Source organism: Carassius auratus, chromosome 17 (assembly GCF_003368295.1).
Source record: "Carassius auratus strain Wakin chromosome 17, ASM336829v1, whole genome shotgun sequence".
NCBI lineage: Eukaryota > Metazoa > Chordata > Actinopteri > Cypriniformes > Cyprinidae > Carassius > Carassius auratus.
The window spans coordinates 9,526,164-9,538,680 of NC_039259.1; the positions used below are offsets into that span (position 1 = coordinate 9,526,164).

A 12,517-nucleotide genomic window follows, 5' to 3' on the forward strand; every position below is an offset into this window, starting at 1 on the left:
TATATTTATTATAAGACTAGATTTGAAAATGAAGTGATTTAATAGGAATAAGAATAGCACCATGTTTAATTACACAAACAAACAAAGACAGACAGATGGATGGATGGATGGACGGAGGGATAGATAGATAGATAGATAGATAGATAGATAGATAGATAGATAGATAGATAGATAGATAGATAGATAGATAGATAGATAGATAGATAGATAGATAGATAGATAGATAGATAGATAGATAGATAGATAGACAGACATTTGTTTGAAAGTGCATTTAGTCTGTACACAGACCTGATATTTATTTAGTAAAAAACAATGAGACAAGTTTTAATCAAAACTTTCTGCAGCATATTAAGACCAGCTAAGAGCAATAACTAAAAGCGTGTTCAGTGACAATAAGATCACATCATCCAGCACAAGCAGGAGTATACAGCATATAAACAAGTTGTCAGTCAACAAGAGAATTCACTTGTGACTGATACTTTAGTGTTCCCTTTGATTTTCTGAGCAGAGACAGTGATGTCTCTTATGAATTAAAAAGGGAACATGATTTTATTGGGGCCATGGTGAAGATGTATGAGACGTAAGGCTGGTATTTAAATCTGGTAACCCACTAGCTCCTCCTCTCCAGAAAGTTGGAGGGCACCCATCCTTTTCGTGTTTTAGCTGTGTCGAGCACACGGCAGTACCACCATCCATTAGGGTTTCTCTCCAGGACCTCCAGCCTTGTGCCAGCAGGGAAGCTCATGGTCTCCGCATCGCCGTGATAGTCAGCGATGGAAACGTACTCCTCGCGCAGGTTGTTGTGGATCAGATGAGGTTTAGGCTTCACCATTGACACCGGTACCTTACGTCTCATGCTCTCGGTGTTACCTGCACAAGAAGAGTTGGTTTGGTCATTGTAGCTAAGACTAGGCAGCGCATCGTTCCTCCGACCTGCGGGAGTTGTGTGCGTATTAGTGTTGTCCTTGAGGACGTTCTGAGGTCTGACGGCGAGCTGCTTCACACCGACCCGGCAGTTCTGCTGGTTAGATCTGTGTCCGCTCTTCAGGCTTTGGTTAACACGCTGCTCGTTCTTCTCCAAACTTATGCATTTACCCAACTTTCCAACATCTCCCTGCACTGAAATCTCCAACTCAGGAGACGCAGACCAAGACGTCTCAGAATTAACCATCTCGGTGGTTTTGGCTTCTGTACCGCTTGTTTCGAAGCTTTTGATTGGCTGCAGGTAGTAGGTGGGCGCCCAGCCCTCTTCGTTCCCCCAGCGGACGAACCACCAGCCGCTCTCCTGTTTCTCCAGAACCTCCACCTGCACTCCCGCGGGAAAGCTGAGCTCGCACGGCTCTTTCCGCTGGTACGCCACAGTAGTTCGGTACAAAAAGGAAGGCGGATCACTAAACGTCTGGAATTTATCTGACGAGGCATTCTCAGAGTCCTCAGATGTGCGGGAGGTCCTGAATTGCATCTGGCCTGGTTGCTCTTGGTTTTGGGGTCTTCTGAGAGAACCACAGTCTTGGTTTGCAGGTTTCGGACGCACGGATGGTTTGGATTTAGACTCATCAGCCTGCTGTTTGAGTTTAGATTGCTTTGAGTGTGCATAGAGCGTCGTAGAGGTCTCAATGTTGGGCTCGATTGTTGGGGCATCATATTCCGGTGGATCCCACATAGATGCCCGGTGCGCTGAAGAAGACGAGTATGTGTCATAGTGACTGTCCTTACACTGTGGTACAGCTATGAAGCCACCATTGGCATACACATCCTCATCATCCTCTTCATCCCCTTCACCCAACGTAAAAGAAACCATACGCTGACATAAAGGAGGTGGGGCTTTAGTCGGTGCATCTCCTGGAAAAAACTCCTGCTCAGGATCAAATTCAAGGCCCACTGCTGGAACATCATACTCTGGTTCCTCATACACCCTTGGACTCGTTGGGGTCAAAACTTCAGACTCAACACATGGAAGTGAGTTCTGCTTTTTGATTGGCGGAGCAGGAGGTGGTACCTTGGGCCGGGTCAGTGTACTGGTTTGGCGGTTCAAGGTGGGTTTCTTGCGTTTGTCGATGTAAGAACATGGGGCCCAACCCTCCTTCTCTCCGATTTGGACGTACCACCAACCTCCAGAGTTCTTCTCAATGACCTGTAAACATACACAGTTTGTCCATCTGTAGAAATACTTATATTTAGTGTTATTTACAGCTAATAGGGAACATTGGGTTGAGTTGTCACACTTTTACTTTAAGATTTCAGATCAGTTAATGTATAGAAGTTCTAAACAGTTTTGACCAACAATATAGTTGTTATACCACATAGGCTAAGTCATCACAATTTGCTGATTTAGAAATATTTACTTTTTTTAAAACTACAAAAAGAAAGAAATCTCTTATGCTCACCAAATCCACATGTATTTGTTCAAAAATACACAACAGTAATGTTGTGAAATTCTATTACAATTTAAAATAACTATATTATATTTGAATTTATTTAAAAATGAAATTTAAGAATAAAATGTAATCCCTGTGATAGAAATGCTTAATTTTCAATAGCTATTATTGAAGTTTTAATTGTGATGCAATCATTCAGAAATCATTGTAATATGCTGCTTTGGTGCACAAGAAAGATTTTTAATTATCAATGCTGAAATAAACTGGGCCACTCCTATTTGTGGAGTCTGTTATTATGATTTTTACAGGATTCTTCTGATAAACAGGAAGTTAATAAGAACAGCATTTATTGGAAGTAAAAATATACTGTAACATTAAAAAAGCCTTTACTGTCAGTTTTGATCAATTTATTGTGTCACTGCTGAATAACAGCACTTGTTAATATTATATATATATATATATATATATATATATATATATATATCCCCAGAACTGATTGACTGGTGAAACTGAACAGTGTCGTACCTCAGCTTTCTGTCCTCCACTGAAACTGATGCCATCTGTCAAGCAGGACCTGAACTCAGCGATGGTGTAATACTCAGCTTCGACAGTAGGGGGATCTGGGGGCTGCGGTAACTGAAATCCCTGAATGTGAAGAGAAGAATATGCTGTTCAGCATATTAGAAAACCACAAAATGACCTATTTGTGTGTGTGTTTGTGTGTGTGTGCAATGGAGAGAAAGAGGAAAAAAGAAACAGAGAACAGGAAAATGAGAACACACACACTGACCAGGCTGTTTTCTCGACGTGGAGGCAGTTTTTGATTGTTTGATGGTGATCCTAGGGAAAACAAATCAAACATCAAAATGTGTTTGTAATCTTTAAAAGTTTGTTCACCCAAAATGGAAATTCTGGAATTAATTATTCACACATGTTGTTCCAAACTTCTAAGACCATTGTTCTTCTTTGGAACAAAAACAGATATTTTTGAGTCATGGTTCTCTCAATAACAGCAGAGGACAGTGACACAGAAGAGAAGAATTGTTGAATTAAGAAATTATTTTAGTTTTCTTTGAACACAAAAAGTATACTCGTAGCTTCATAAAATTACAGTTGAACCATTGATTTTGCATGGACTATTTTAATTATGTCTATTCAGGGTCAGAAAGCTCATGGATCTCATCAAAAATATCTTAATGTGTATTACGAAACTGAACAAAGGTCTTACATGTTTGGAACGACATGAGAGTGAGTAATTTATGACAGAATTTACATTTTTGGGTGAACTAACCCTTTAACACATAACATGATGGAAAAACATTGTAGAAAATACATAAAGAAAGAAAGAAAGTCAGAAAAGAGATAAAAAGAGAAAGAAAACAGGAAGAAAGACAAATAAAAACACAAAGGAAATAAATATTTAAAAAGAATGGAAAGAAGAAAACAAGGAAGTAAAAAGTAAAAGCACCGAAAGGGAAATAAAAGTGAAAATGTATTAAAGATAAAGGTAGAAACTCACTGGTCTCGGTGCTGTGGAATCTCTGGGGTGCGACTCGAGCAATGGCAGGAGACGGAGGGACGGTTTTGGTCTTTATAGCGGCTGATGTTGAAGACACACTTGCTTCAGAAACAGACGCAGTTCCACAAGCATCTGACACTGACACAGACACACTGCTGTCTGAGACAGAGAGACGCACACTCGTGTCTGTGTGCTGGGTGACAGGACCATCAGAGTCTCTGTCTAAACTACAAGTAACCACATTAGCTGCTGTGCTAATGCTGCTGCCGCTGCTTCTATCACTGTGTGTATTGTTACTGTAAGCATCAGTCTGCTCCGTATCACCATTGTATTGTGTATATGTGTCCGTCTGTGAGTGCCTGTATGTGTTTGTGGTGCTGTTTCGGTGTGCAATGGTGTCAGTTTGTGTGTGTGAGTGTCGTTCGTTGGAGGGTTTCTTGTTCAGGAGGTTGCTGATCTCCATAAGGTTTCCAATGATTTCCACCTGACCCTGCACAGCTGGTTTATTTGTCTCTGTTGCCTGGTTACCCGCCATGACACCATCTTGCATTTTCCTCAGATAGGCAGCTGGAGCCCATCCCTCCTTACTGCCATAACTGAGAGGAGAACAGAGAGAGAGATAATTCACATACTGCCAACACATACCGCCAACCAAGAGCATTTTCTCAAAAAAACTATTTAAACAACAACACCATTCATAAACTTTTTTTTTTTTTTTAAATACTGTTCCTTTTAGCTTTTATTAACCAAAGACAACTGAAAAATATGTATTGCAGTTTTCCACAGAAATATAAAGAATCTGTTTTCAACATGGCCCAAATCAGGCATTTCAGAATATTTTCATATTAGAAGCATATTAGAAGGGTTATCTGACACTGCAGACTGGAGTAAAAGCTATTGGAAATTCAGTTTTTCCATTAAAGGAATGAATAATATTTTGAATTATATTAAAATAGAAAGCATTATTTTAAACTGTAATAATTTTTCATAATATTAATGTTTTTTTATCAAATAAATGCAGCCTTGGTATGTCTGAGAGACTGCAACAACCCCTTCTTCAAAAACACAATGGTGCTTGTTGACATGGATGTTACACTCTCATGGGGGAAAAAGGTACAAAACAGTACCCTTTCATACATAATACATAAACTTAAGATACTAATATGTACCATATGGTGTAAAAAAAAAAGGTACAAAGATTTACCTTTTAGCTTTGGACTGAGTAAGTGAGAGTGTAAGGTTAGGGCTGCCTGTGTGTCATCAATAATTGCATTTTTTTTCTGTAAAAACCCATTAAATATGGAGCCGATTCCAGCAAAAGAAAGCAAAGGATATTTAAAGCATACTGAAGTAGTTTAAAGAGAAGAATAAACATCTGGAAGAAGAGTTTACCGTATGAACCACCAGCCCTCCAGATTCCTCTGGATGACCTCAACAATGACGCCACTCTCAAAGCCCAGCTCATCCTGACTCGAACTGCTGAAGGACTGAACTGTAATATACCTCTCTGCTACAGACAAAGAGAAAAGAGAGCACAATGTACACTGTCCTGCTACAAGATACAATCTACATAAAGTCATTGCATTTATTCGTTACTGACATCTGACGACCAGAGGTGGTATAAATGTTTTTTACACTCATTTAAACAGAATGTCTTATGTTATATCCTATTACACTGAACACATTTCTTCTTGTGAAGTAGTTTGCTAAAAAAAGTGTTTCTTTAAATTACACGCCACACTGTTTGATGTATATAATGCAATGACGGCTGTTCATACATTTTTAAATGTCCCAGTACAATTTGCACTGCTTTAAGTAATGCTTGTGTGTTTAGATTGTTTGCTATTTTGGAGTGGAAGTGGAAAACCCAAGTGAAACATGCAGACATTGCAAAATCTCTCCGCCACAAGTCACATTCTCTCTGTAATATGGGTCAGTGTGTGTTGGACCCGGTTGTACAGTAAAACTCTTCTGGACCAGGATATGGAAAATCTGACATCTTTGCTGGAATTTTCACTCCCAGGCTGTTAAATGCTCCTAGAACTGTGTGTGTGTGTGTGTGTGTGTGTTGAGCGAGGGGGTCCCTTGGCTAGGATGTGATGGCTGTATGGTTTTCATCCAAGCAAGCCTCTATGTGCTGACATGGCATGAACTTGCGTCCGTTACAGAATTCACCAACAGTTTTCATGCATAAATCTTTTGAAGCAAATGAATGGAAACTGCTAAGAGTTAAGGGTTGTGCAAGACAAAGAAAAACAGTACATTTGGCCACTGCGTGTGTTTTACATAAGCCAGCCGCTCTGATATCTGTTGTGAAAGATGTGCCTTGTTTGTTCAACGGTTCTTGATTCAGTTTAGCAGCAGCATGGGTGATTAAATGGCTAATTTAACAGTGTATATTTGTCTTACTCTCTCCGTTCGGTGTTTTGTGGTTGTCTCGACGTCCTGTGAGAGAGACAAGGTATGTTGCAGGAACCCAGCCTTGTTCTTCAGCTGTTCTTACAAACCACCACCCTGAAGAGAAAGAGAGAGAGAGAGAGTCTGTGATCACATACCACTGATCTAACTGATTCCAGCTGTTCATTTGAATTGGGTCACTTCCCTTCTGTCTTAACAGTTTTACTAGTCCTGAACACATCAGCATAAACAAAAATAAGATCATTAAATGTTATTTTTAAGGATAAAGGATATGGTAAAAAGCATCTGTTATTTTTGCAATGCAACAATTTTCAGGCCAAGGACCCCTTGGTAGATAAAAAGGTGGAGCAAAGTCTCCCTGTTACATAGTGTGTAAATATAAACGCATGCCTTGGCCTTAATGAGCACATATATAGTATCATATTATTTTTTTATGCTACATTGCAACGCCATTAAATTGTCTTTGTTGATGTGCAAAGTCACATACATTACATCATATTTTAATGAAGGAACAAATTAAACGTTTAAGTAAACTTTAGATTAGGAAGTTAACAATATCAAACATTTTTTTATGTTTTTGAAACAAGTCTCTTATACTCACCAGTGCTGCATTTATAAAAATAAAAAAAAATCACATTTCATAATATGAGTTTATATAAGTTAATATAAGTTTTCTATTGCAGTATCGCATGACCTTTCAGAAATTGTTCTAATATGCTGATTTGCTGCTCAATAAATATCTATTATTATTATTGAATACAGTTATGCTGCTTAATATATTTTTTTAAACCATGATGCATGTATTTATTAGGACTAACAGCATTTATTTGAAATTACCATTTTTGTAACATAAATGTCTTTACTGTCAATTTTAATTAACAATGCACAATGAACATTAATTATAACATGAAAACATCATTTAACTTTTCCACTGTATATTTAACATTTTTAACTATATACTTCACTAATGTTTTCAAATAGCCTAAAAATGTTAATAACCATAACACTGTTTATGCTGAGCATAAGCACGCTGTCACTGGTTGCACACACCTGCCATGAGTTAGTGCTCACAGTGTGAGAGGCTCATTAGAGCAAACAAACATACGCACTAGGTTGCCAGATTCCCAGTTTATTATGCTCTGTAAATAATACCTTAAGGAAAAAATGGACAGATTGACTTACACAAGTAGAACATCAGATATCTGCAGCATATACTACATGCGTCTTCATTTTTTTGTGTATGTATAGTATGTGTTAAAGGACCGAATCAGAATATTCCAAGCTTAAAAAAAAAAGACATGATAGCAGATATGAAATACTTCAGTATTTTAGTAGAAGAGTTCATGGAAGAGAGAGAGTTAGGAAGGTTGTCTTGGAATATTAAGCTCATAATGACTTTAACATAAAGACTTCAGCAGCACATACTCACACAGAGACACACAAACAAGTACAAATAACGCATGAACACACAATTTTTCTGCTGAGGGAAGATTCTGGAGGATCCATTAAGATGGTCTAAAGACCTTCATTCAAATACGAGTATCTGGCTGTGGTGGGCTTTTTCCACACACACACACACACACACACACACACAAACTCTTCTACTGCTAAAAATGACTATATATCATTGCTTTCCTCAGAACTGATTATTTAATTATTTAAGTTGTAGTTTTGCATGTCTTTGGAATTAAATATTACATTTTGTGGTAGCTATAGGATATTAAATAATTCGCTCATTTAGCTTCCAAAGTGGTCATAAAAATAATAACAACTGTAACATCAGAAAAATAAGCACAGCTGCCATGAAAGACAGGTCACAGAAGGTCAAGTAATCCACTGACAACAAATCAACAGCATAATTAGTTTAAGTTGCATTGCATCATTGTCACAGTTTGAATGCTTTAGAGGAAAATTGATGTGCACTTTTATATTTTCCAAAAAATTGTTGCAAACATTATACCACTCTTAAAAAAACAAACACTGTTTAAAAAAGCAAGGTTGGGATACTGGTCTCCAAGTGTGACCAACATGGTTAGACTGGTCTGTTTCAACTGGTCTGACTGAGAGACCAGCTAGGTTTCAAGCTAAACACAATCTTAAACTTTTAGAGTAGCTCAAACCTTAGACTGGTTTAAGTTTTTTTTCTTTCTGTGAACAGCTGAAAGACTTGAGGAAGTTAAATGTTAAGAGTTTTTTAGTCAAAGGATTTTGAGTTATTTATGTTTCATTTATGAGGTATGAAAAAGCTTTTATTAAAACTTAAAAAAAAAAAAATTCAGATTTTTTTTTTTTTTTGGTCTATGTTAGTTTGGGTGAATGTTCAAAAAAGCGACACCATTGAGAATCTGGTATACATAATCTAAAATCAAGAGTTAGGATTTTGAAAATGTTAATCTATAAATATTATAATTTAAAATAATACAAAAAAACAATGAAGATAATAATCAAATAGGTACATTTGTGACATCATGTTCAGACTCTTCGTTCAGACAGTTAGATGTTCTTCCTGAAGGACAGAAGGACAAGATGCTATTTGGATCATCTTAAAGCATGCTGGAGAACATTCTGAAATTCATGTTTATTTTTCAATTTACATAAAAAAACGTAGTAAGTATAATGTAAGTTGTAAATACAAATGTTGTATTACATTATAAAAATGCTAAGTACAGGCATTTTCACCAGTGATTTCTGACATACAAGACTATGTTGTGTGTTTATGGATGTGTGCCACTCACCACTCTCACTCTTTTCGATCACCTCGACTCGCTCTCCTGCTTTCAGGCTGATTTCTGTATTTTCCTGACGCTGGTAGTCTGCCGTCACCACATAAACACGCATACACTCCTCTGCACCCAGGGCTTCTCCACGTTCTCTCCCTGAGGAGGATGGAAAAAAACAGGCTGTGAGCCAGCTGCCTCCATGCCCGCGTCCACCTGAACTGCGCCGCGCCATTCACCAACACCAAACACAGCCCCAGCCAATCAGCACGTGGTACCAGATCAACGGCTCATCCAAGAATCAACAAGAACACTGGCCCAAAGAGGCTCAGATCTGTACAGTTAATGTCTCAACAAGCAAAAAGGCTCAGGTACAACAAATCCTACTTTCATCCAGTCTTATCCCGCCTTAAAGTTCCAAGGTAAAAGTTTCTGAGCAAGCACAGTTCAACCTGAAGCACATCCTACCGGCCCTGGGCCCAGGGGTCCAACCAACGACAAGACTCATACGGACTCTGGCGTCTCCTCTAAGAGTCTCAGATCCCTTCTGCAGCAGGACACAGGCCTGACTGAATAAAGAAATGGAGCAAGGGGGAAAAGAAAGACAGAGAGAAAAGGAAAAGGGGTAGCTGACGAAAGAAGTGAAAGATGAGAAGAGGAAAATAAACCAAGAGCTAAGGGCTCAAGGGGCGGGCATTAGAGAAAGGGGAAACAGATGCCAATCAAATGATGCTCCACCCCTTTAAAACAGTTTAAACAGAAACATATGGCCCATACTTACACACTCAGCACATACTTGCATTCTCCTTAACTTTGTTCACATTCTCTGAAACGCACCCTACAGCTCTCCAAAACAAAAACAGCACAGTCACATGAAACCTTTGAAAATTTAAAGATAGAAAAAAAAGAGTACATTAATAGTAGTTTTTAGCATTAGTTTTAGTGTCTCTCTCGCTCTCTCTGTCTCTCTGTCTCTCTCTCTCTCTCTCTCTCTCTCTATCTCTCTCTCTCTCTCTCTCTCTCTCTCTCTCTATATATATATATATATATATATATATATATAAGTATAAAATTATGTTTACAGTACACTTTTGAATGGCGACAATGGACAAATATAACAATGAAATACAGCATCTACCAGCACTTTACAGTACATCATCATGTCAGATTGAGACTGTGTGATAAAATCACAAGAACAATACTGTAGAAGAATAATTTTACCAGAACAAACATTAAATACACATTGTTTTAAGTATATAGTCACAAATAGACTATATCATATGAGAGAAAGAATCGCTTCCTAACTTTTTGAGCGGAATTACACTATTGTTCAAAAGGGTTTAGTATAGGCCTATATATAAAGTTTACAAAATTACTATATTACTGTTTTTACTCTATTTTTGTTTAAAATATATGTAACCTTGACCTCTTAAAAACATTACAAAACCTTACCAACCCCAAACTTTTTAACAACATTGTAACTTTGCACAAAAAGATAAGTAAGCAATTTCTTTCAGTCAAATAATGTAGTCTTTGTATGTAATTTTTATGTTTAAAACAATGTGTTTTAATGTTTTTTCTGGTGCAATTATTCTTCTCTTTCCTTCTCCCCTATGGCTTCCCCCCCCCCCCCCCCATCAAACTGAAGCCACTTCCTCTCTGCCACGTCAACGGCCTCCCTCTGAACTGCTCTTTCTGAAAAATCACAAAATCCCTCTCTCTTTCTCTGACACTCTTTTCTCCCAATTACTCTCTCACTCTCTTTCTGACCCCGATATCATATTTTACATAGACTGCATGTCGCTGTTGCTTATTTCTCAGGTTTGTTTTTCAGCAGGAATTCAGCTGAACTCATGAACAAACAGGCACAACTTTCTTACACTGTAAATCTTACATTATAGCTGCATGTTCAGTACTGCACGCTAAATTACACTTAATCAAGTACATATAAATATGTTACAACTCTGCTTGGTTTGAAATGAAAAATTAAATGAGCGATTAAGTTGAGACTACAAACTCAGGAAAAATACAGTCATTTGTGCGCTTTCAGTAGTTTTATGCTGCACAAAGTGTTTATGTGTGTTTCTGATCTAGAATAGAGACAGAATTACTGAAAAAATGTCTTGCCAGAATCAGGTATCAGTCTCAACATGTCTTTTTGAGGTTTAATTACTTTTAGTTTGACACTCCAACTTAAAATGCAGTGCTCATAGCGCCAGTCGCTGAAAGAACAGCAAGACATGATGCAATGGCCAATGACATCAGTCTGTCTCATACACAGACCAGCAATTAACATGTCAGAATCAGAAGGAATTCATGTATGACTGAACCATGCAAACTGAATTGCTGTGTACTGCCAGTTTGAGGAATATGTTCAATTAACAAAACAAACAATATGTTTACTTATAAAGACACTTTTTGTGATGTATGTTCAATGCTCACAAAAATATCTTTTAATTATCTTCTTTTTGGGGCTTTTTCAGCTAATTCTTATATTAATGGAGTGCCTTGACATTAATGCCCAGAAAACTAATGTGACTGGGAACCCTCAAGATTTCCCTATGGGTTTTTGTAATGGGGTTCTAAACATTCTTATGTAGTTACTTATCAAGGTGTTTTTTTTCACATTCACATTTCACGTTTTCATTAAAGTTGGGCAAAATGTACATTGTAGACCAAAACATTCAATTCATGTTTACCACAGACCTTTTTTTAATCAGAAACTAAAAACCACCATTATAAAAACCTATCCTGAGGGAAGCCAAGGAAGTTTGAAGTACTCAATTAAGTTGCATTTCATGTAATTAATTTGATTATACTTTTAATTGGTTGACAGCTCTAAATTTACATACTGTATATAAAACATGTTTTGAAATTGTGGGTAATTTAAAACCTACAATGATATTTCAGCACACATACAGACAGTTTATGTAGAGCACAGTAAAAACAACAGAACTCATTTTCGTTCTCTTTCTTTCCAACAACCCTGAGGAGGACTTTGTGCTGGCCTACATATCATATCCACACACACATTAGTGTTTCCATTTGACTATTGTGGAGGAATGCAGAGTTTCATAACTAAGGCAGCAGAACTGAGATCTCATTTCAGACACTCTGAGCAGAAAGAGAAACACACACATAATATCATTATTATATCTCACTCTGTGTTTAGAATATCAAATTCAACAATCCAACATATGTAATGTTTAAATGATCTATCCCTCTTTCTGTTGCACACACACACATGAAGGCGGTGATACACTGTAATAATTGCACCAATAATGCTTTTTCACAGTGCAATTGTAAAAAAAATCTTGTAGTTGTAACCCACATCCCTTGAACATCAGCAGTCCAGGGGATCTTAACAAGGATATTTCTGTGCAAATTGACTCCAGCTGTACTTCTTTGTTGAAAAGATGTGCTTCATGATGCAATGTTGAAGTAGCTTTTCAAAGAAATCACTTCTTGCCAAACATGCAGGACAC

General features: G+C 37.5%; 1 protein-coding gene across 4 annotated transcripts; it reads right to left on the bottom strand.

Moving 5' to 3' along the window:
• Positions 1-33: 33 nt before the first annotated feature.
• On the bottom strand, positions 34-9,763 carry sh3pxd2ab (SH3 and PX domains 2Ab). Of its 4 annotated transcripts, none has more exons than XM_026285658.1 (8): positions 9,501-9,760; positions 9,051-9,191; positions 6,307-6,411; positions 5,290-5,407; positions 3,898-4,493; positions 3,169-3,218; positions 2,904-3,023; positions 34-2,134 (listed from the first exon to the last, which is right to left on the bottom strand). In XM_026285658.1, the coding sequence occupies exons 1-8, from the start codon at positions 9,538-9,540 to the stop codon at positions 611-613; spliced, it is 2,694 nt and encodes an 897-aa protein (XP_026141443.1). In that variant the 5' UTR covers positions 9,541-9,760; the 3' UTR covers positions 34-610. The 4 variants fall into 4 exon arrangements, with proteins under 4 accessions (XP_026141443.1, XP_026141444.1, XP_026141441.1 ...); XM_026285659.1 differs by lacking the exon at positions 9,501-9,760 and adding an exon at positions 8,772-8,821 and having other exon boundaries at positions 9,051-9,180; XM_026285656.1 differs by having other exon boundaries at positions 5,290-5,404; positions 9,051-9,763.
• Positions 9,764-12,517: the final 2,754 nt, after the last annotated feature.